Source organism: Pelophylax lessonae (genome assembly GCF_965119305.1).
Source record: "Pelophylax lessonae genome assembly, chromosome: 2".
NCBI lineage: Eukaryota > Metazoa > Chordata > Amphibia > Anura > Ranidae > Pelophylax > Pelophylax lessonae.
In genome coordinates this window covers 604,312,317-604,338,056 of record NC_138769.1, presented here as the reverse complement: position 1 = coordinate 604,338,056, position 25,740 = coordinate 604,312,317, and the positions used below count along the sequence as shown (strand labels likewise).

Sequence of the window (25,740 nt, the reverse complement as noted above, 5' to 3'; positions counted from 1 at the left end):
AGCAGGCAGACCCGGCAAGGACTGCTCACGGACACCTTACCAACCCCTGCAGTGGAGGATAGTCTTGTTCTTTCGATTTAGCTAATGTGAACTGCTCATTCCAAATATATGGGGGGGGGGGGGGTTTTGGGAGTTCACAGAGGATTTTACATGGCGACAGTAACACACAGTAAGAAAAATTACATGAAAACTAGATTGGCACTTCCATGTAGAAGCACTAGGGTTATCAGTTCAAATCCCAACCATGGCATCACATGCCTGGAGTTTGCATGTTCTCCCTGTGCCTACGTGAGTTTCCTCCAGATACTCCGGTTTCCTTCTACACGCCAAAGACATGCTGGTAGGTGAATTGGCTCCTGTCTAAATTGGCCCTAGTATGTGTATGCAGGAATGTGAGTTAGGGACCTTAGATTGTAAGCTTCTTGAGGGAAGGGACTGATGTAAATGTACAATATATATATGTAAAAGGCTGCATAAATTGACAGCACTTCATAAGTAATAAATGCATAAATTACAAGACCATTAGATAGTGGATGTGTATGGATTATTTTTGGAGAATAAGGATACTGTTTTGTGGCACTTTAAAACCAGTTAGAGATAAATCCTTATTAGTATCTGTGGATTTCTACACTCTATCCTTTACCATTTGTCTTACTAAATAAATCTTATACATACGGTATTTTTCCAACAGCTTAGCTAGATTTGTAGTTTTGGATACACAAGCTGCAGGCATTTTTGATGCAGTAAGATATAATACTGTATAAACAGTGCCTTGAGAAAGTATTTATACCCCTTGAAATTTTCTACATTTTGTCACGTTACAACCAAAAACATAAATGTATTTTTATTTTCAATGATTTTTATTGGGTTTTAAGTTTTGAACAAGAACAAATAAAACAAGGCATGATATTCAGATAACATAAACTACCAAAGTTGCATGACAAGTAAGCGTGGTGAAAGGAACATTCGGCATTCACACATAGATACCATAGTTGCCAATCAAGTGGCCGTATGTATTCAGGTGCCAGATGCGCCCCGTGATCTTTCTGTCAGTTAACGCCCAGGTGCCCTGGAATGGCACGGATCCCTTCCCTTCCTCCGAACCGAGAGAACCAAACAAGGTCCGGAAGAAGGAAGGGGGCACCGCGGTACAAAATATCGGAGGGGTTCAACATCCCCTCCAATCATAACATTAGCAAAACAATGAGGAGAGAAAGAAGGACAAGGGAGAAAAACAGTATGAAAAGAAAAGTTACCAGAAAGGGATAGTAGAGGAAGAAGAAAAATTATCCGAAAAGGAGATGAGTGCGCTCTGTACATCTGTGTTGCTAGATCCATCATAAGGATTGGGCAACAATGGATCGGACAGGTAGTTATTACAGGGTTCCCAGGTCTTGTCAAACTGGGCTCTTTTGTCCAAGAGGGTTGCCGAGAGGCGGTCATTAATCATGATCCATGTTAATTTGTGTTTCACTAGATCAAACAGGATGGTTGGTGATCTCCATGATCTGGCACATAAATGTATTTTATTGGTATTTTATATGATAGAGCAACACAAAGTGGCACATAATTGTGAAGTGGGAAGACCTTATTTTACAAATAAATATCTGAAAAGTATGGCATGTATTTGTATTCAGCCTCCTTTACTCTGGTACCCCTAACTAAAATCTAGAGGAACCGATTGCCTTCAGAAGTCACCTAATTAGTAAATAGAGCCCCCCTGTGTGTACTTTATTCTCAGTATAAATACAAGTGTTCTGTGAAGCTCTCAGAGGTTTGTTAGAGAACCTTAGTGAATAAACAGCATTATGAAGGCCAAAGATCACACCAGACAGATCAGGGATAAAGTTGTGGAGAGGTTTAAAGCAGAGTTAGGTTATGAAAAAACTGGCATAACTGCAAACCTAGCAAGACATGGCCGTCCACTTAAACTGACAGGCCAGGCAAGGAGAGCAAAAATCAAAGAAGCAGCCAAGATCCACAGCTCAGGTGGGAGAATCTGTCCACAGGACAACTATTAGTCGTGCACTCCACAAATCTGGCTTTTATGGAAGAGTGGCAAGAAGAAATCCATTGTTGAAAGAAAGCCATAAGAAGTCCAGTTTGCAATTTGCAAGAAGCCATGTGGGGACACAGCAAACACGTGGAAGAAGGTGCTCTGATCAGTTGAGATCAAAATTTTACTTTTTGGTCTAAAAGCAAAATGCTATGTGTGGTGGAAAACTAACACTGCACATCACCCTGAACACACCATCCCCACCGTGAAACATGGTGCTGGTAGCATCATGTTGTGGGGATGCTTTTCTTCAGCAGGGACAGGAACGCTGGTCAGAGTTGATAGGAAAACGGATGGAGCCAAACACAGGGCAATCTTAGAAAAAACCTGTTAGAGTCTGCAAAAGACTTGAGACTGGGGAGGAGATTATCCTTCCAGCAGGACAAGGGCCCTAAACATACAGCCAGAGCTACACAGGAATGGTTCAGATCAAAGCATATTCCTGTGTTTCAATGGCCCAGTCAAAGCCCAGACCTAAATCCAATTGAGAATATGTGGCAAGACTTGAAACATGCTGTTCACAGACGCTGTCCATCCAATCTGACAGCCCTTGAGATATTTTGCAAAGAATGGGCAAACATTTCACTCTCTAGATGTGCAAAGCTTGTAGAGACATACCCAAAAAGACTTGCAGCTGTAATTGCAGCAAAAGGTGGCTCTACAAAGTAATGACTCAGGAGGGCTAAATATAAATGCACGCCACACTTTTCAAATATTTATTTTTTTGTGCCACTTTGTGTTGGTCTATCACATAAAATCCCAATAAAATACATTTAGGTTTTTGGTTGTAACATGACAAAATGTGCAAAACTTCAAGGGGTATTAATACTTTTTCAAGGCACTGTATACTGTATATACACATTCAAAATATATAATCAATTATATACATTATGCTGAAAGTGAAAAGTAGAGCTTATTAGATACCTAAATCAAACATGCGAACATATTTTTCAGGAGATGGCGGGCTGCTCAAATGCAAGTTCACCAATCCAATCTAGAGAAAATGATTTGATGTCAGTGCCCGTCCTGTTGGGTGAAAGTCAGAAAGATGCAAGGTGTATCTTGCTGTGCCTAACATTGCTTCGTCTTGACTGATAATAATCAATTCTATACATTATGCTGAAAGTGAAAAGTAGAGCTTATTAGATACCTAAATCGAACATGCGAACATATTTTCCAGGAGATGGTGGGCTGCTCATATGCAAGTTCACCAATCCAATCTAGAGAAAATGATTTGATGTCAGTGCCCGTCCTGTTGGGTGAAAGTCAGAAAGATGCAAGGTGTATCTTGCTGTGCCTAACATTGCTTCCTCTTGACTGATGCATGGACCACATGAATAGCAACTCTTACTGTTGCATGAGGGCAAAGCTGTCTTTTTTTGTTCCCGATTCAGACCTGCTTAGCTTTGGCATGCTGAGATGGAGTAGCCACCCAGGTTAGATGTCTTTAATTCCTCGAACTGCAGGGGAAGCAAGGTTGTTCCGAATGCAGTTACTGTATCTTAGCATTGCTCTTTTTAAAAGATATCTCCTGCATTAGCTTTACAGTAATTAAGAAGGTAAAGCAAAGTGTTAGCAAGTACATTATGGCGCTTTTCCACTGCATGGAACCGAACGGTTCGGCACGCTTTTGTGCTTTTCCACTGCTGGTACCGCATGGTATAGTGTCTGAACGGTTCAGTACGGTACGGCGGCGCTTTTCCACTGCATGGAACCGAACGGTACGGTACGGCTCTGAAAAAACAGTACCTACTCGATTGTGGTTCCAACAGGTACCAAACTGGTACCATATCCCACAATCCTTTGTATGCAGTCACTACTAGCCACTGATTGGTCAGAGAATCCCACCCACCCCGTTGTTATCCCACCCACTTAACTTTAGTACTACTTTAGTGGAAAAGCAAACCTATACCGTACCGTACCGAACCGTTCCAACACCGTACCATGCGGTACCAGCAGTGGAAAAGCAAACCGGGCCAAGCAGGGCCGAGTAGAGCCGAGCCGGTACTTGCAGTGGAAAAGTGCCATATGTGAGCTGTCTGCTTGTGGCTAAGTGGACAGTCAGAACGGTGTGACTATGGTATCAGTTAGGGTCAGTGCACACCTATGCATCACAACGCGCACTTTGCAATCTATCAAAACACGTTACCTGCCATGCTGTTCTTTTTAATGGGTTGGGTTTACTTACAGCATATTCATTGCAGTGTGTTGTGGAAAATAGTTCAGGTATGTTTTTTAATATGTTGATGTGCATTGAAGGGTCTATAGAAGTCAATAGGAATGCATGAAAACGTGTGTTTATTGCACTGCCCTGACAACAGGCTGTGTACACTTGGCCTAGCACATTTGGGAAATAGCAGACTTTCCTATACCTCCCTAGATGCTGAGTACATAATTGGAGAAAATGCAAGAGAATTTACTGTACAAAAAAAAACCGAAAATGCACATTGAAAATTACATGAAGAATGTATGAAAATGGAAGCACATGGATGTAACGCCAACCTAATAGGTTTATGTATTATGAGATATTTTTTAAAAACCACTTAGCTGATGTTATTGCTTGCCACTCTACGTAATCTTCCTTCTTCTGACCAGACATTCTTTCTACAGGCAGGCACACATGCATCTACAGAATATTAAATTAAGGCACACTGTAGGTTTATGCTGGTGTCTGCTGATAGCACTTGGACCTGAACTTCCTAAATGCTTTATGTGGCCTTTGCACTCATTTTTGTTTCTCTCCAGTTATGACTGTGCCCTGTCATATGTTGCTTGGCCGCCTAATGCCCGTCCAGATCCAAGCTTGCGTTACAACTGTATCTTGAAAGCCACCTACCTTGACCTTTGTCTTCATAGTGACTCTGAATAATTATGGCTAATCCTACGCATTCCCAGCTAAAGTCCTGTGGTCAGTTCACATTTACTTCTGGGGATGAGGCCACCACACTTGCCTGGGTCATTTTTTGCTTATGTGTGCAGTTTGGGAACATTCATCCCCTTGCCAGGACCCCACTAGTGGAGCAATCTTACCAATCAGCAAATGTAAAAAATTCAACTAGTTAAATGCAAATGATTGGATGCTTTGAATTACTGCGCTCTGCATATCAGTAATACATTCTGCAGTGCTTTCCTAAATAAGATTGTATCAGATGGTTGATACTGGTTACTATACTGTGTACAGTACCTTTTCTCATTGCTGTTCTGAGTAAATTACCACATTCTGTCCCCACACAACATGGTTATGTTCTACCAATTGGTCTTCTTCATTGTGATGTTTTGTATAACTTGTGTAAGTGTAGGTAAAGCTAAAACTTTTTTCTAGTTTTGTCAAATTTTTGTTTTTGTCCCTGTTGGGATGATTCACCCTATTTTGAATGGAACAGAATGTGATCCGAAAGTTTGGAGTAGCCACTGAAAAAATAGGTAAGGGTAAACTATCTAATAGGGGCACCTGACAATTGTCTAAAGCCAGCCATAGACAGTTCAAAACTTAGCCGGTTCCTGCTGATTTGAACCATGTATGGCCAGGCTGAATGTACAAGTTGATTGATCAGCTTGGGTACAACCAGCCTGTCAGATTTTACATGCTATTATTGCTAGCGGCTCATCTCCCGGCGGGGACAGCTTTCCCTACTCCCCTGACAGTAGAACACAATGGCTCAGTGGGAGGGATTCCCCTGTCAGCATTGTCTGTGTTAATGGGGGAAACCAAGCGAAATTCCTGTGGTTCCAGGAAAGAAATTTGCACCGTCTATGGCTAGCCTAATTAGGGAATAGTCCTCACTTTGAGGGAATTTCCTCCCACTTTCTGATATATCTCCCAGAGAGGAAGTAAAGGGAAATCTCTGCAATGGGACCCAAAAAGCAAAAATAGGCCTCTTAGGTGGTTTAAAAAATATGTACACATTCAGGTCCCCTTAGACATATAGGGGGAGATATACTAAAACTGGTGCACTCAGAATCTGGTGTGGCTGTGCATGGTTGCCAAAAAGCTTCAGATTGTTCAATTAAGCTTTGATAACAAAACCTGGAAGCTAATTGGTTTTTATGCACCGCTGACCCAGATTTTGCACTCTCCAGTTTTAGTAAATACACCCCACAGTTTCTCTGGCATATAATTTGGTAATTTTACCGTGTAAAGACTATATCCTCCCATACATTACAAACTGGTAACATGACCTACACATAAAATTAACTCATAAACAACAAAATAAAATCATTGTACAAAATATCAAGAAACCAGCTTATAAATTCTCACTCATTGATATTGAATACCATGGGTATGTTTCTAATGAGCATGCGAGAGATGTGGAGCAGTACCTGGAGATATCCTGCATGTGTTCTGGTAGGCTACAGGTGATCCACCTAGATTACATCATTGCTACAAACTCTACACGCCACCTAGTGGCTGATAAAGAATATTTCCCAAGTGGAGCACACTACTACTGCAGCTGATACTAGACACCAATTTTATCACCTTGAACTCAGAAAGTGGCAATTTAAAGCCACAAAACGAGTTTTATTAGGTGAAATAAAGTAATTGGGTGTTTTACTAAAGCAGACGGCTCAAGCCGGCACTTTAAGCCCTCCCAATCGAACTACCACTGGGCTTTTTTTGCTCCGACTCCTCTTACTAAAGTGTAACATCATGGTTAGCACAGGTAAATTAAATCAAACACATGAAGGACCTTATAACCTTCAACGGAGACACACATAAGAGGTTCAGACAGACCTGGTTCGTCTGGTATGAGTTCTCCACAACTAAGGAGTGTGAATCTCTCCTGTGCCCTAACTTCCAGTGAGGCCAGTGGCGTATCATCCATGTGTGCAGGGCGTTCACTACACACAGGCCCCCAAGGATGATCCCCCCCCTCTCCCGGGCTGCCCGCTGGGCTGCTGTGAAATGCTGCATCTAAGGAGTGTGTAACCTGTGCTGCCTGTAAAACAGTTTCACATTCAGCAGATAGTGAGGCTTGCAATTGACACTCAGTGTGTGTGTGACACTGTCAGGTAATGTAACAACTTGCAGGGAGAATGACCAGCTGTCAAAACTCAGCGGTTATGTCGGGGGTGTACGGGACTGAACAGCTACCAAACACCAGCCAATGGGATGGGGTCGGGGTGGGCCGCTACATTTATGTGGCCCTGCCCCTTTCTTAAGCAGCCCAATTATTGGCTGAGTTTTGACAGCTGGTCTTTCTGCCTGCAAGCAGTTACATTAACTGACAGAGTCACACACACTATCTGCTGAATGTGAAACTTCCCCTCTCCCCTGTCCATGAGTGCTGCCAATCAGTACCAAACAGTGCCACCTATCAATAACCACCAGTGCTGCCTCATCAGTGCCTCCTATCTGTACCAATCAATGTCCATCAGTGCTGCATATCAGTGCCCATCAATGCTGCTAATCAGTAGCCATCAGTATTGCCTATCAGTGCTGCCAACCAGTGCCTATCAGTGCTGCCCATCAGTGCAGCCTCATTGGTGCTGCCAACCAGTGCCCATCAGTGCTGCCAACCAGTGCCCAACAGTGTTGCCTATCAATGCCCATCAGTGCTGATAATCACTGCACTGAATGCAGGGATGGGGAGATAAATTCAGCAGCCAGGCACATTGTCCATGGGGGGGGGGGGGGGGGGGGGGGGCTCGCCTGGGCACAACTGAAATCTGTCTATATTTATTAATGCCACATGCCGATCTTTAGTATAATAGGTAATCATCACACTACTACTACAATAAACTACTGGAGGTAAAATAAGAAAGTGTCAGTAAAAGGCTTGCTGCTAAGCACTGTTACCACACCACATAAAAAAAAAACAAAAAAAAAATGCAGCACTAAATTATCAATCAATAACTTAACAATACTGGTGGAACCCTCTAATGTATGGAAATCTCAATGAACTTTAATATTATCACAATACTGGTCTCTGTGATATGTACCTTCGCATATAACACACATCAAACTGAAAACAAGACATAAACAATGATTGTGGAAACTCCTCCTATAGATATTTTCCATACAGAATAACTTTCTGTATGGAAAGTAAATTTCACATGTAATACACATCAAAAGGGAAAAAAGGCATACATCTTAGCAGGTATGGTGGAACCCCCTCTACAGATATGTGCCATACAAGTTAACCTCAAGTGCAGCAACCTTTTATTTTGTAAGGTTTATACCATTATAGCACTTTGGAATTTGTATTTTTTAGATTGCTACACTTAATTTTTTATGTTACTATTATAATATGAATTGTTGCAGTTGAAGTTAATTTCCTACCACCCCCACTAAGTCCATGTCTTTATGGACCTAGCTTTGTGCACTGGTGCACAGTCATTTTGAAACAGAAAAGGGGTTGGGAGTTGGAAGGGTGAAATTGTCTAAAATGTCTTGGTATGCTGACCACTTAAGAGTTCCCTTCACTGAAAAACAACCCAACACTATAATCCCCCCTCCACCAAATGATTTGGACCAGTGCACAAAGCAAGGGCCATAAAGACATGGATGAGAGAGTTTGGGGTGGAGGAACTTGACTGTCCTGACCTCAACCAGATAGAGCACCTTTGGGATGAATTACAGTGGAGACTGTGAGCCAGGTCTTCTCGTCCAACATCAGTGCCTGCCCTCACAAATGTGCCTCTGAAAGAATGGTCAAACATTCCCATAGACACACTCCTAAACCTTGTGGACAGCCTTCCCAGAAGAGTTGTAGCAGTTATAGTTGCAAAGGGTGGGCCAACTTAATATTGAACCCTACGGTCTAAGACTGTATGCCATAAAAGTTAATGTGCGTGTAAAGGCTTTTGACAATTTATTGTGTGCTTGAGCTTTGGGGTGCACACCCGAATGCAATGGGCTGCGCACACCCATGCAGTCAAGGATGATCGGTGCAACAGTAGCTAGCACCAATCTCCCTGTATGACTTTTCAGCTGACAGCCACTTCCCCACCTCTCCCTTCCGCAGGTGTCAGCTGAAAACTCATAAAGGGAGATTGGTGCTTGCAACTGTCCCCACCGCCGCACCAATCATCCCTGACTGTCCCGTGTCCTCCTCCTCCTCTAGCAACCGTGTCCTCCTCCAGCCCCCTTATTCTCCTATGGCCGCTGTGTCCTCCCACTCCCACCCCCCCTCCATGTCCTCCTCCTCTCCTGGCACCTCTCTGTGTCCTCCTCCGCCGGCTTCCCTCCTCTCCTCTCCCACCAGCTGCTGTGGGGGATGTCAGCATAGAGAGCGGAGAAGGGGCTAGTAAATATGTCTTTTACAGGCTCCTTCCTTTTCTGAATTTGATACAGTGAGGGATTGCTACCGATTGCTCCTGTATTCTTTGATAAAAACTGTGTTTACTCTGCTTCAGTTTATGAATGAACAGGACCTTCTTTCTCCTGATCACTCATTTTTAATGCTGAGGCTGCTCAGAAAGGGACTGGGGAATCTCTGTCCTTAGTACCTTTCTCTGTCTCAAAGGGGAGATGTCAGGGGTCTGTTTAGACTCCCGATATCTCACCAAAGCCCACCGACAGGGCTGATAAAAAAAAAAAAAAAAAAAAAATCAATTAATATTATAAAGGAAATTGTAAAAAAAATGGTAAAAAAACAATTGTAAAAAAATAAAATAAAAACCTACTGACACCATCCCCCCCCAATCGACACTGTCCATTGCCCTAACCCCCCCCCGAAATACAATAAAGTAACTACTGACACCATTCACTGCTCTACTGACACTGTCCATATCCCTACTGCCACTATCCCCACAACCTCCTACCCCCCCCCCCTCCCACGCCCACCCTCTTCCCCAGAAAAAAATAATTAAAAAAATAATAATAATAATAAAAAAAATGTAAATAAGTAATAGATAATAAAAACAAAAAACTACTGACACTGTCTATGCCCTACTGACACTGTCTATGCCCTACTGACACTGTCCACTACCTCCCCCCTAATCATTGTGAAAAAAATAATACAAAAATAATTTAAAAAATAAAACCTGTACAAAATAATAAAAATAAAAAACACTGGCACTGTCAATTGCTCCACTTACACCATCCACTGCCCTACTGAAAAAATGAAAAAAAAAAAAAAAATGATTTAGCATTTTAGGTTTAGCAATAGAGTCACTTTAAACAGTCACCTGTATGTAACAAGCACCTCTAGAGTCCGGTATGCAATCCAGCTTTCTTCTGATGTGGTTTCACCATGTTTTCGAAATACTCCAATTGTTTACTTTGCTGTGTGAGTAGAAAAATAACTTGACTAGCTTCACTAATTGATTTAATGGATATATGTTCAGGTTATTATGTATATATCACTTCCATAAGCCTTACAGATAAATTAGAATCAGTGTGCATCAGTAGACCTAAAGTTATTGAGCTGGCAAACATAACATTGAAAACATTTTGTTATACCTGTTCATCCTGCTGGAAATCCAGTGAGTTTCTAACTTCCTAGGGTGACAACGCTGCTCCTCCCGTGAATGAGTGTTAGTCACCATAGGACAGGAAGTATGTTACTGGCAGGATCACCAGGTGAAAGAAAAGGGGAAAAAGCCACATCCAAAGAAAGGTAGGCTGTTATATATTACATTTTTGTTTTTGGATCTAGATGCAGTTGAATGTTTCTGTAAAATACATTTCTTCCCTAAAAATTCAGCATCAGGACTAATCCAGTTATGAATAGAATACAGAGATGATACCATACAACTGATCTTATATCTTAACTCACATACACTGATTTATATGTATAACAGGCTTTATTTGTAGTCATATGACCTCGTTTAGCCAATGAAAAAAATGTAAGCATAAAAACATTGCAATAGCAAATATATTTAATGATGCACATCCATATATGTATATATATGTGTGCTTGTATATATAAGTATATGCATATGTACACACAGAGCAATGTGCTTCTGACCCATGGAGGAAAGTTGTTCTCTCTTGTGCTGATAATGCTGAACACCCCAGCTTGCACTCCGGTCTCACAGTCTCTTCTGCATAGGGTCAATGGTCATAAGAATCTTTGGCAAAATACTGAGCGAGCAGAGTGGGCTCCTGGAAACATTCCAGTTGACTTTCAAGCATCATTCGCTCCATTACATATTGTTTATTTGGGGAGAAATTGCAGTGCCCGTATCTGAAGTCCCCTATGATGTGTTGGGAGCATTACTGATTGTATTAGAAGTCCCATCCCAATCCTCTCAGTGAGTAAGGCTTTTTGCATCAGTAAATAAGAGCAGTATTGAGCACCAAGCAAGGCAGGTCACCCTGCTTGACTGGCTCACCCTGGAATGCCTCATATAACAGAGGGTGAAGCCAAAATGGCTCTTGGAGAAAGTTCAAGGTGCAGGGCATCCTCCCCTGCCTGTGTAGCATGGCTAAGGGGTCTTGGAACCACTGCTGTCTTCCTCCGTAGGACTGCCCTCACTGCTATTGCTGGACGGAGGTTCAATGGCTTTAGGAGTGTCAGCACCATCTTCAAAGGCCTCAGGGTTCTCCAGCATCTCACGGATCAGCGGAGGCATTGGTCCTGGAATCTCCATCTTTAATGTGATTGCCCGCTCTGCACCTGTCATAAAATAATGGGAGATTGATGAAACAATTCTTTACAAGTCTTTACGCACCTTTTCACTTGCATAGAAAAAACTGACATGGTTTTTTCACAGAAACTCTGTACACAGAATTGTACAAAACACATTCTTGCTAAATATGCCTGGATTTTTCACTTATGCTTATCATTAATATATAACACAGAATCCATGGTAAATGATGCTCTAGAACACAGGTGTCAAACACAAGGCCCGCGGGCCGAATGCGGCCCCCCAGGCCATTTCATGTGGCCCTCACACCTCTCCTGCAGCTGCTGCACCCCCCTTGTCTCTGCTCTCACCTTGTCTCAGTAGTCAAAAGAGAGGACAGAACTCCTTTGCCAGATCCTGTGCTTCTCTGTGCGTCTTTGCCCCCCCTCCCCTTCTCAGCAGTCTGCAGCAGAGAGGAAAGCAGACATCCTCCTACAGATCCTTCACCTCTCTGTGCAGACACAACACCACCTTGTCTCTGCCTCCCCTGGTCTCAGCATTCAGAAGACTCTGTAAGCTGACTCCAGCCCTCCTGTGGTCCTCCTCCAGACCTTGCACTTTCTTCCCAGATCCATCCGCATTTTCTTCCTGATAGTAACACAAGGTAAAGGGGTGCATTGAGATGCAAGGAAGGGTGGGTGATTCTTGACTTATGATGGTGGGGGGCTCTTGACATCTCATGTAAGGGGGCATGGGGTGCTCTGGGCATCTAATTTTACATATATAACCGGCCCCTTGAGGGCAACCATAATGCTGATGCGGCCCGCAAGGAAATTTAGTTTGACACCCCTGCTCTAGAATATTGGACCTTGTTTTATCTATGTGTCCAATGCAAGAGCTAACACACCACAAAACTATCAATCAAAATGGAAACATGAAATAAATCCACTTTTAAAAATAAATCCACAAATGAAGCACATAAGATTCAGATAGCAAAGAAAAATATGCACACTACACATGAAACGTCCAATGCAATTAGTAAAAAAATCACTGGGTATAGAACTTTGTAAATTTTAGCTACTGGTTTTATTTTCAAGTATGAATTATTTTTGAAATCCTTACAGCAACCTATAGCAAAAGAATTCTGTAATCATCACTTTAGCTAAGACAGATTGAGCAGATTGTGAATGTACAAAGGTGTTAGTGGTTTCTCCCATTGACCCTTATCTGGACACTGAAAATGCAGTGCTAAACTTTCTGTAAAAATATCAACCGCATCTCTGTACACACCTAGTTATTAACACACAGAATACATCTGTCTTCATTTTGTTGGGTATTACCTTTGGTACTGATACCACGCAGGTCAGTGATCTTCATAAGCATGCGTGGGAACATGTAGGGTTTGTTAGGTCGTCGTCTTCGAGCATAAAATTTAAGCGCCTCCAGTAATGGCTCCTGAAGCTTTTCTACCTTTTCTGGCTCTTCCAAGTCCATCCGATCTACAGGAAATAAATCCAAATCAATGCTGCATATCATGTCACTTAATGTGTTAAATAAGCTTTTACATTTCTCTATGTTCCCCTAGTTACGGTATTTGTGGTGGCCACATGTGAACAGTTGTTTCTGGCTGCAGTAATGCTTTGACCCTTAAGTATATGTAAACCCTAACTGGACAACAGTAAGTTAGCTAATCTCATATATTTCAATATGAATAATAATACTTATTCCAGTATATCTCGTAGTGATAAGTCTTTATAAAATGCAAGGGGCACTGTAAAACTATAAACAATTACATTTACATAAATTAGCACTAAAAAACCTGCCGCATGTTCTTTTTTTAGCACTGTTTTTATCTGGGGCTAGAACTGTATATGTACCTGGATACTTAAAGTGGCTCTTCACCCTAGAAACCAAAAATTAAAAGTCAGCAGCTACAATTACTGTAGCTGCTGACTTTTAATAATTGGACATATACCTGTTCAGGGATTCAGCATGGTCCTCACCCGAGCCGGCTCTTTAGCCATCTTTGGGTCTAGGCGCCAGCATGATTATTTTGGGAAGCCAGCTGTGACTGCTTGCGGATTCACAGACGGCTCCTGCTGTGCTTTGTGAATGGTCCCTCAGCTTTGTGGGACCTGTAATGTGTTCCTGAAGGTGTAGGGGGAAGGAGTAGGGTGCCGAACCTCCGCTCGTATCGCTGCGGTGATCCGATCGGAAGTGAGAACGGGTATCTGCCAAAACCAGGTACCCGCTGCCCTCAAAAATAAATAAACTGCCAAAACTTAAAGAGGAAGGGGGGGGGATGAAGCAGACAAGTGGAACTTCCGCTTCCCCTTTTGGGTAAAGTCCCATTGTAAATCAAAAACAAAAATGTAACTTATAACTTCTGTTGTTTAGGATCTAATGACAGATTTTTGACAACTAGCTGTAGGCCTAATCTTTTCTTTTTTCAGTGTTACTGAAACTATATAGTTTATTGATTTAATTTCCTCTTTGTTCATGTAAACTTTTCTCCCTTGTGGCAAAACATACTCCTTCACTAAAAGTTATATATATGCACTAAATATAGGTTTCATAATGAGTGTCATACCTCCACAGATTAGGCAGATGGCGCTCAAGAGTCCTGTCTCTGTGTCATCCATTTCCAATGGGAGCAGCTGACCAGCAAAGGCAAACACCAAGTCTGTAAGGGGACCAAAACCAGCATTGTGCATCTGAGTCCGGTTCAAGGTCAGTCCATCTGAAAAGGTCATGGTGTCTTGTTCTGGTGTGTAACGTGTGCAAATTCGCAGCATCTGTTATTAAACAATAAAACAGCCACATTACATTCATTCATATAAGTGCTACTGACAAAGCAAAGTGTCATCAAGCAGACTTACAGGGTATGTCCAGGCATTACCAAATTTAATCCCAATCCTTTTTCCCCCACTAGAGCATTTCCAAGCACTAATTGTTTTCCTTTTGAAATGTTCATATAGCAACAAAACAGCATTATTTTGCAGGGAAATAAATCAATGTATGGGTGTAGAAAGGGTCACAGAGGGGTAGGGGATAGGTGGAGTTCTGAATGCCAGCAAGAAGAATGAGAGTATTCACAACTGGCTGGGATTTCAGTGCAGCAAGGGCACTGTGTTGTCAGCCTTAACAGGAAGTTAGGAGCACACTGGATTTCCTGCAGCTCACCAAGTATTTTTCTGTACTTGCAGTGTTTTTAGGGGATAAACAAATGTGTATGTATAGAAGAGATGAACTGAATATGTTTTTTTTTTCTAACTTTGCTTTGACATACATTTGAATACAAACCACTCATAAGAAAAATACAAGAATTACCATTGCTGACCTCCTTCTGAAAAGCTAGTTATGCTGTCCCACTAACTAACAGCACTTTGAGTCTCTGATATGAAACAAGTATGCAAAGAAAAGTCAAAAGTTCTTAGCTGCCTATTTGTTGCAGGTCAGTGACGCAAAGCATTGTAGAGAGAGGCTTAGGACCCATTCACATTATTGCGTCCTTGTGTACATTACTGAAACAGGCAGCACAACACCATGTGTTGCAGTCACTGCGCTGTCCAAAAAAGGTGCAGGTCTGATTGCTGGGCCATTTGAGTTGTGTGACAGCCCATTCGTTTTAAACAGGCTGCCTAATGCAGTGCATGTTAAAGAGGTTGTAAACTCGTTTAACTTTTTTTTTTTTACAACCTGAAAGACAAACACATAATGAGCTAGTATGCATCGCATACTAGCTCATTATGAAATACCTTACAACGAGCCCCCGCCGTGCCGCTCACTAACCTGTATGACGGGCGACATGTTCAGTCGCCTGTCTTCCGGGATCGCGGCATCCGGCCATCTGATTGGCCGGAGCTGCGGTGACGTCACTCCCGCGCACGCGCGCGGGAGCGGACGGTCACGGCACGGGACTCGGAAGGAACGGCACCAGCTGCCGTTCCTTCAGAGCGCATGCGCCAGTGACATCACTGGCTGCATGTAAGGTAAATATCTCCTAAACGGTGCATGTTTAGGAGATATTTACAGTACCTATAGGTAAGCCTTAATATAGGCTTACCTATAGGTAAAAGTTACAGAGGGGGGTTTACTTCCTCTTTAAGCCCCATGCACATGGGCCGAGTGTCTGGAGTCTCGGCCCGTGTGTATGCCACCCTGTCTGACAGAAGCTGGCCATTTGGCCGACTTCTGTTGGATGTGCATGCTGGAAAACCGGCAGCCGAACCAGCTCCCGGCCATTGGCTGAGAGCACTGATCAGAGTGTTCTGGCCGCAGGGGGTGGTGGGCCGTCTCCCTGTCAGAACACAACAACTCAGCGGGGGAGATCGCTGTACTAATATTGGATTGTTACTACAGCGGCTCCGACTGCAGCTGACAGTTTGCTTTTTTTTAACCAATCAGGGTTGAACGAAAAAAAAACAACTCACAGGGGTTGATTTACTAAAGGTAAAAAGACTGTGCATTTTGGAAAGTGCAGTTGCTCCAGAGCTTAATAAATCAGCAGAAGCTCTGCTGACTTCCATCATCCAATCATGTGCAAACAAAATGCTGTTATTTTTATTTTCCTTGCATGTGATTGGTTACTCTTTGCAAAGTAAAGCCTTACCTAATTTACTAAGCTCTGGAGCAACTGCACTTGCAGCATGCAACTGCACTTTGCAAAGTGCACAATCTTTTTGCCTAATCAACCCCATAATGTGTACTAGGCCTTAATCTGCGAAAACCATTTGTACTTTAATGCAATGCCACTCAGTAGTTAGTTGTGAACCTAGCCTTAGCATGAGAGCCAGGCAACTAAGGCTTTTAAAAAGAGGGGTGAGCCATAGCAACATTAAGGTTTCTGTGACAGTTTTTTTTAAAGTGGTGTCATATGTAAGGCTTGTGTCCACTATTGTTAACCACCTCCGCTAAAGAAGATCATAGATGAAAAGTCCAAAAACGAAAGTTCTGTCGATCGAAAAATGAAAATAGCTCATACAATTGTGCCATCAATTGTTTTGATTTTCTAAAAAAAACAGCATGTTGGATAAGGCACTTTCAATTGCAGCACGAAAATGTCACAATGTAATGTCGCATCTGGCACACTAATGATGCGAAGAATGAATGATTCCACGATCGACACAAATTCTGTTTGTTTTTCAACTCATCTATGGCCTGCCTAACTCCATAGTGCGTATTATGTAATATCTGTAGGTCAGAGAGGTAAGAGGTGGCCTTCCCCCTCTCCTGCAATTGCATATTTTTGGAGTGATTACTGAACATTATAGTGTGGAAGAGGGTTTAATACCCTTTAAAATGGCACGGTTTGGGTTGCTATATGTATTTTACAAATTAAGACTGAATACTAGAAAGAAAAAAATAAGATTTTCCTGCTTTTACTTCCCATATTAGATGTGTTGTTGATTACTAACTAATATGTGATAGTTATTACTATGTGATCAATGGAAATATTTGAAACTAAGAATCTCAATTATTCTGATCTGTTAAAAAGGTGTGAATAGTGCTGTAATGTAAGTCAAGCTGTGCAACCCAAACAGGTATTTCTTGATTAATTTCCACATTACCCTTTTAGAGCCACAGCTACAGCATTTACACGTCGTCACAAAGCCATAAATAAAGATTTTTTTTACTGATTTAAAACTAGTAAGTTGGGCAATGCAAATTATTTCTTTGTAACCTGTAGGTCAGCTGGTTAACAGAGCAGGTACAAGAAAATGTATAGAGAAACCATATGCATATCTAACTTGAAGACAACAGTTTCAAGCCTTTTAGCATTCATCAGTGCAGAATAAGGAACCCATTGTTTATAGGAAGTAGGGCTTCAGAAGCCACAAGTTGACCATTAAGGATGTAGTGATTTGGGTCAAGGGAAACCAAAAATGCTTCCATAAAATTCTTCAGGAATTCTTATCTTGGCCTGATGAGAGCTAGGAAGGTCCGCTGTATGAGCCACTTTCATTTTGATTTGTGGTTATGTAAACACCTTCCTTTTAAAGAATAGCATTTTAATGTACATTTTTTGGGTCCTTCTTGGCCCATTATTTTATGACCTGATAGTTTGTACTGTCTTTTTTCTCTTTGACTCAGTACACACAAGCAGCTAATTAAAGCATTTGCTTCACTTTGATGATTGAATGATGTGGGATAGAGGGGTTGCATACCTATTTACTAACACCACTTTCCCTAATTGACCTACCGAACAGGACAGTGTTGGCTCAGTAACCAGAATAAGACCCCCAAAAAGTGCTGGGCACTTCTGTTTTTGTAAGAAGCCTAAGCTCAAAGATTTTAGCAGGTATACTGCTACTTATAGGAAGTTGCAGCAGAAAAGAACTAAAAGGCAGATAAGATGGTGATATTATCTAAATGATGAGGCTTGGTGAGCTGCAATGGTGTGAAGGCTAGGTCAGGAAATGGCGCACTGTTTGCTGAGAATTGCAGGTAATGCTGAATCAGAACCATTAAGAAAAAAAAAATTACAAAAAACAAAGGCTGAGTAGAGAGATATAGGAGTATACCAGCGATTGTTCTACCATGTACTAAATACTCACCAGGATGTCAAGGCATGCTGCCTTTAATAAGGTAATTTGGTCAGCAATGCTTAGCGTGGTGAAGCCCGGCAAGCGTTTGGCAAATTCCACTATCTTGATGATGCATTTAGTGGCGAGTTCACTGAACTTATCCCACAGACCAAGGTCCAGTTGTACCCGGTGATCAGCACTGGAATTCTGCAGGAAAACAAAAAACGGTCATCGCTGCTCATGCAACCAACACATTCCCACGTTTGTACCATGCTATTATTTTTAGGACTACCTTCTACTACAGTAGTGAAATAGCTGAGATTTTTGCTGTTCTCTCTGTAATCTCATGTCGGAAATGGAGGATTTTATTGAGTCAGGCATCGCTATGCAGCCTAGTTATTCACAGCCCACCGGTCTTACCGTAGTGTATTTGCCAAGCTGGCAGAGAGAAGGGAAGGTTTCCTGGTGAGCTTTGCTGACTTTCTGAATAAGCTCTTCCATCTCAGGAGGCATTTCATAGTTGTCTGATACCACCACTTCTTCTTTCACCTCTTTCTTCTTTTTGTTTCTATCATTTCGCACCGCTGCAGAAAACAAAGTACAAGGGTAAGAAAATGAACAGATATCCTTATGTTACCCCAACCTCCCAACTTGCTAACATGAGAAAGAGGGACACATTTTTGCACAAAGTATTAAGGCAAAGGACATACCTATACCACTCCCCCAGTTGCATGGACCTAGAAGAAGTAAAACGCCAAAAATGATTGCTTACACCTGCAGGTGCTTTTATTTTCATTTTTTACTTTTCTTTTATACTGGCTTTATTAAATAGCAAATGCAATAATTTAGAGCTTGGACAAAAAGATTTGTGTAGTATGACACTTTTGGTAGTTAAACAGTACATTTTTATATGTGGTCTGTGCATCAGACTCAAAAGAGGGACAACTTAGGTGTTAAGAGGGATTTGCTTCCAAAATTGACAGCAGTAAGGAGCTATGGTGTTCCCTTCCACTGAACGCCCTCTATGTCCCCATTAATTTGGCATGATAGAGACTCTGCTGACCTCTAACTGGTGCCGCTGTTTACAGCTGTACTTCACAGCATGCATTGCCAGCAGTAATTACAATACAATTTAAAACTTGTGGTTGAATTAATAGAGGGACAATTGTGTTAACCTTACTTTTGTGTGTGTGGCCTTCAAAAAAAAAAACAATGCGAATGCTTGTTGACATGACTAGTGTGACTACTTGTATATTATTACAGCGTTTCTTCGCTTTCAAAGGGTACAAAGCTGTGTGCTGTTTTAAAGGTTTTTTTTTTCCTTATCCCGAAGTGAACCCTTTCAAACCTCTAAACTTGGGAATACTCTCACCTCTGGCAAGGTCCACATTTCACCAGCAGCATGAAAGCAGGAATTGCAGATTGTTGAGCTAGCTTTAATATGGCACTTTTCCACTGCAAGTACCGGCTCGGCTCCACTCGGCCCTGCTTGGCTCTGTTTGGTTTTCCACTGCATGGTACCGCATGGTATGGTGTTGGAACGGTTCGGTACGGTTTGCTTTTCCACTAAAGTAAAGTGGGTGGGATAACAAAGATTCTCTGACCAATCAGTGGCTAGTAGTGACAAACAGTCAAGGCTGCATGCAAAGGATTGTGGGATATGGTACCGCTACGGCCCTCTTGGAACCACAACCAAGGTGGTACTGTTTAAGCGAGCCGTACCGTTCGGTTCCATGTAGTGGAAAAGCGCCGCCGTAGCGAACCGTTCCAACACCGTACCATGCGGTGGAAAAGCACAAAAGCGAGCCGAACCGTTCGGTTCCATGCAGTGGAAAAGCGCCAATAGTGGCCGTGGCTCTCCAAGCCAATACAAACACAAGGTGGCAGGAGAATGGCAGTTGCTTAGGAGAACAAGACCTCTCTCTGTCAATGCAGGGAGCAGAGGTCTACTTTCTGTTTCAAGTGGAAACCCCCTTCAACTAGTTGTTGAGAACCTAACCTTTCTTTGATAAAAAGATCTGGAGAAATGTGCAAGCTTTCCTAAAAATTGGAGACTTACTTTTGCAAGTACTACTAGATTTTCACTATATTCACTATTAATGAATTTTGAAAGCCACTTTAATAGGAAAATGCTTTTTAAGTGGATAAAAGATTATGAAAAGCTAGAGGAATGTAATTAAAGTGTACGATGATCATATTGTACCCATTAAGGTCACATGCCTCTTTTTGGAAGCGTCACAATCAATCTCTGCTAGAGGCAACACTGGATTTTCGGGGGAAGAGCTTAGTAGACTTGTGTCTGCTGTCTGAGCATCAATACTAAATATCTCCTGGCCTGAACTTTGCCCCTGAAATGTGACCTTTGTCCGTGCCTGCAGGTGGTAGGTTTGAAGCACCGCAGGGGATAGAGATGGATGACCTGACTGCTCTTTTAAATCCCTGTTCTCTTCTAAGTTCTTTCTGCCATATATCTTTCTAAAAACCAACCACTGTATACATTTACGGAGAAGCAAGACAAATTGAACATTCTTCAAAATCACCAAGACAAAGACAAGCGACAAATCAAATTCAGAGAAAATATTACAGGCAAGGAGCCCCGTAACAAGCTTATTAACTTCTCAGAGAAGTCCTTAAATAAACACATTACATGACGAGGGAAGTAAGTAACTGGATATTAAGATATACTGCCGCCTCTTTATTCCAGCAGCCTAGGATATGTACCAGAACTGATGCTACTACAGAAGCGATATATAGAAATGAAAGCGCACATATAAAAAGCATACTAAGGCAGATTAATGCTGACATTGCTTTTCAATAGTAAAATGTGCCTTATTTCTGTTGTTAAGTAAAGTTTACCTTTAGGGAGAGGACCTTACTTGCATTTCTCCCTACTGTACATGTCACAGTGCTGCTCTCTCTCACCCTACTCCCCTGTGTCCTGACTCTCCTCACACGTTTCCTTGTGAACTTCCTTTTCACCTCGGGATAAAGTGTGCAGGACCCTAACAACAGGAAGCCAGGCGCCGGAAACCCACTTATAGCATGAGAAGGGCACACAGACGGAGCCGAGAGAAGATAGGGGCTAGAGAGGGCGAAAATGAGAACGAGAGACCTAGACAGAGAGAAAGAGAATGAGAATAGGATAGAGAATTAGGAAGTGCTAGATATAGACACAGAGGCAGACAGAAAGGTGGACAGGGAGAGAGACATTGGGAATAAGCACAAGAGAGAATTAGAAAGTGCTGGGCATAGAAACAGAGGGATTAATAAAGGTACAGAGTGAGAGCGAGAGAAGAGAGAGAGGCAGTGAGAGAAAGAGGGGTTGGAAGAGAAAGGTAGAGAGAAGAAGAGAGTAAGGTAGAAAGAGAAAGGGAGAGCAAAGTAGAGAGAAGCAGGTAAGGTAGAGAAAGACAGAGAAAAAAAGGTAGACAGTGAGAGGTAGGGAGGAAGAGAAAGGTAGAGAGAAAAAGAAAAAAAGAAAGAAAGAAAGAAAGAAAGAAAGAAAGAAAGAAAGAAAGAAAGAAAGAAAGAAAGAAAGAAAGAAAGAAAGAAAGAAAGAAAGAAAGAAAGAAAGAAAGAAAGAAAGAAAGAAAGAAAGAAAAAAGTAGAGATAAGAAGAAAGTGAGGTAGTGAGAGAGAGGGGGGGGGGCGGTGAGTGAGTGAGTGAGTGAGAGAGAGAACAAGGTAGAGAGTGAGTGAGAGCGAAGAGAGAAGTAGAGAGAAGTAAGTAAGTAAGGTAAAGAAAAAGAGAGAGAGAGAGAGAAAAAAACGAGAGTGAGGGAGAGAGAGGAAGAGAAAGGTGGATAGAATGAGGGAGTAAGCTAGAGAGTGAGAGAGAAAGGTAGACAGTGAAAGAGAGGGTGGAAGAGAAAGGTAGAGAGAAGAAGAGAGTAAGGAAGAAAGAGAAAGAGAAAGATAGAGAGTAATAGAAAAATAAAGAGAAGAAGAAAGTAAGGGAGAGAGAGAGAAAGGTAGAGAGTGAGTGGGAGGGAGGAAGAGAAAAGTAGAGAGAAGAAGAAAGTAAGGGAGCGAGAAAGAAAGAAAGAAAGAAAGAAAGAAAGAAAGAAAGAAAGAAAGAAAGAAAGAAAGAAAGAAAGAAAGAAAGAAAGAAAGAAAGAAAGAAAGAAAGAAAGAAAGAAAGAAAGAAAGAAAGAAAGAAAGAGAGTGATTTAGAGAGATAAAGAAAAAAGTAGAGAGAAGAAGAAAGCGAGGTAGAGAGTGAGAGAGAGAAAGAGCGGGAGTGATTGAGAGAGAGAGAACAAGGTAAAGAGTGAGAGGGAGGAAGAGAGAAGTAGAAAGTAAGTTAGAGAAAGAGAGAGGGAGGGAGAGAGAGAGAGAGAGAGAGAAAGATAATAGAGTGAGTGAGAGAGAGAGGAAGAGAAAGGTGGAGAGAAGGAGGGAGTTAGGTAGAGAATGAGAGAGACTGAATGAGAAAGAGAGAGAGTGAAACAAAAGCAGAGAGAAAGGTAGAGAATACGACAGTGACAGACAGAGAGAGAGAGAAAGATAGGTAGAGAGTGAGACACGGAGAAAAAGGTAAAGACACACGGAGGAAGAGACAGATGGAGAAGTAAAGACACACGGAGGAAGAGACAGAGGGATAATGAGTGAGAAACAAAGAGAGAGTGAAAGGTAGAGAGTGGGACACAAAAAGAAAGACAGAGAGAGAGGTTGAGTGGGAGTGAGATAGAAAAAAAAGAGAAAGAGGGAGCCAACATTTTTTTTTGTGGGGGGGGGGGGGGGGCGCTGAGGGAAGTGGAGAAATGAAAGAAGGGAGTGAAAAATAATGACTAATGGGGAGGGAAAAATAGGAAACAGATGAGCAGAGTAATAGGAAGTAAGAAATAAAAAGAAAAAACAAAAGAAAAAATAAGGTGCAGAGAGGCGATATAGAAAAGATAGTCTGATTAATGAAGTAGAATGAAGTAGCAGGTTAAGGCCAGCCATAGATAGAGCAAATTTCAACACAGTCCGTGCTGACAGGGGAATCCCTCCTGCTGAGTGCTGATCAATTGTCTTCTACCAGCAGGGGGAGCTGTGATAATTGCTAGTGGCTATAGCAGCTGCTTGCGATAATCGCAAGCGAATCCGGCAGGCTGGTTGTATCCAAGTTGATCGATTGTTTAACTTGATACATTCAGCCTGCCCATTAATGGTTCGGATCTCGGCCAGTTCCTGCTAAAGCAGCTGGGATTTGAACCGTCTATGGCTCGGCCTAGAAAGAAAAGAAAAAGGCTGAGCAAATAAAATGTAAATTTAACGCTGACAATGGTTAGAAAAGAGAAGAGCTAACTGGAGACGACCTGCAGGCTAACGAGGAAGATGGTCGGGAGTAGGATTACCAGAAGGAAATAGATAGGAACAATAAATAAGAATTGTGTGCAGATATAACAGTGAGGTCACTTGAACAAAAGAACATGTACAACGTATGTAAAGACCTAAGAGTGAATGCCAATAATACAAATACAGACTCCCTGTCTGCCATTACACTGTCTAGTATGGCTCCAAGGAGAGGATGATGGATGTGCCTCTAGTGAGGGAGGGTGAGCCTACAACTCACTAATATGAGGATAGAACAGGAGAGAGCAGGTAAGGAATACTCAAAGTAAAATCTAAAGAAAATGAATTATTTAGCTCCAATCTCTGATATCTTCCATGCTGTTTAATTGATATGTTCCATAGCGCACGTTCTCCTATATTCTGTTCTACGTTGTACTTTTTCCTATATCTGCCATTATAGAAGTGACAGGGTTGACACACTGTCGTCTTCTTTTAGTCTTTCCCTATTGGAAATAGGAATAAAGAGTTTCTCACTTTGATGATAGGAGTGGGGCAGGATTGTTACTTGAGTATATGTTTATCCTTGTGGAATCCAGAATCGAGGAGCCTCTCTTTGTAAAGTATCTATTTACATGAGCACCCAAGGGACAGAATGAGGTGTTGGGATTACAAGGAATGCGGAGTCCACAGCTTTAACTAGCTGAAAGCCCGGTGTGAAAGGCCTGACCCCTCTTTTGCTGGAAAGATCTATTTTCTTTCTACACCCCATGCAGTGTATGATTGAACACGGCCATGACTCACCTTCTTTTGACATGCCAACCTGGAAACATTTTTGTAGTCGGCAAAACTGGCAGCGATTCCGTGTCACCTTGTTGATTTGGCAGTTCTTATCACGATGACAAGTGTAGACCATGTTCTTCTGTATGCTGCGACGGAAGAAACCCTGCCAGAGAGAGGGAAGGGGGTTGAGGTGACTGGATGGAATGAGAGTAAGACAAAAGAAATGATGGACATAATAAAATCCACATACAAGCTTATTCAATAAAGCACTGCAAAGAGGCTTCATAACAATACTGTAGCCAAAATCAACCAATCAGAATGCAGCTTACAGTCTGGCACATCAAAAGACTGCTCTGATTGGTTGTTATGGGTAGTTACATTTGTTCTCTTTGCCTTACTGGAAAACATGATAGTGGTAACATACATCAGACTGTGTTTGAGGGACTACCAAACAGAAGGAAGCAGTGGCACAGAAATAGAAGTTAGGTGGCCAGATCTGGGTTGAATTCCGGTTATTTTGACAAAAAATTTGGTGTTTGGCCATTTTTTCAAAAAAAAAAGCATGCCAGAGCCAACTGTACCCTGTGGCAATTCTCAATGCGTGGTTTTCTGCCTAGACACTTTTCTTTTCCTTTTGTGTTTCAATTGTTTTTTATTGGTTTTTCAGCAGAAAAATATCACAAAGAGCTACAAAATAAAAAACAAACTCTAAGTGCCGGTTCACACTAGGTCGCTCCAACTCAGGGGGCGACCTGTGAAGTTGCGTGCAGCGCGACTTGCACGGACTTCATAAAATGAATGTCAATGCAAGTCGCCTACAGGTCGCCCCGAAGTAGTACAGGACCCTTTTTCTAAGTCGGAGCGACTTGTGTCGCTCCTATTAGAACCGGTCCTGTACTACTCAATGACCGCGACGATGCACGACTTGCCAGGCTGACCAAGTTGCCTGACAAGTCGTATTAGTGGGAACCGGCACTAATACCATTGTAGAAACTTCTCTTTTTAAATAAACTTTAGTGCCGGTTTACATTTCTGGGATGCAGGAACGCTGTGAATATAAAGCGTGTTCCCGCATTGCATCTGCACCCCTGGCAGTTCACACTGCCATATGCGATACGCTGGGGGTGTCAATTAAAAGTTAACGACACCCCCAGATCAGATCGCATATCGCAGTGCGATCTGACAGTTCGCACAGAATCGGATTGCACTAGTGTGAACCACCATGCGATCTGATTCTGCTGCGGACCAAAAAAAGGGCCCTGTGCGTGTTCGGTGCGATTGCGGTGCGAATTTGGACGGGCTGAATTTGCACCGCACAGACATCGCATGTAATTTTAGGAGCAGTGCGCTCCGAATCACATGCGATCTCTGTCATTCGCAGAAATGTGAACCGGCACTTAACCTTTTAACTAAGAATTGTGAACTAAAAGTTTCAACTGAACACTCTTTACATGCAGAACCTCCAGAGTGTCTTCCAGAGACTGGATGATAAAATGATCCTGCACGCTGAAAGATTTCTTTGGTCAGTGCTAAAGATTTTCTTACTTAACTGGTTTACTATCACTGTAACTGTTGCTGCAAGCG

General features: G+C 42.1%; 1 protein-coding gene across 4 annotated transcripts in view; it reads right to left on the bottom strand.

Moving 5' to 3' along the window:
- Positions 1-10,785: 10,785 nt before the first annotated feature.
- RARG (retinoic acid receptor gamma) overlaps positions 10,786-25,740 on the bottom strand; it is a 230,328-nt gene continuing 215,373 nt past the window's right edge. For 2 of the 4 annotated variants that reach the window (XM_082245813.1, XM_082245815.1), the window contains exons 3-9: positions 24,178-24,319; positions 18,807-18,833; positions 18,517-18,680; positions 18,127-18,303; positions 14,160-14,364; positions 12,910-13,068; positions 10,786-11,619 (exon numbers count right to left, since the gene is read on the bottom strand). In XM_082245813.1, the coding sequence (XP_082101939.1) occupies positions 11,429-11,619; positions 12,910-13,068; positions 14,160-14,364; positions 18,127-18,303; positions 18,517-18,680; positions 18,807-18,833; positions 24,178-24,319 (1,065 nt within the window). In that variant the 3' untranslated portion in view covers positions 10,786-11,428. The remainder of the gene's footprint in view (positions 11,620-12,909; positions 13,069-14,159; positions 14,365-18,126; positions 18,304-18,516; positions 18,681-18,806; positions 18,834-24,177; positions 24,320-25,740) is intronic. The other 2 variants (XM_082245814.1, XM_082245816.1) reach the window with 1 other exon arrangement.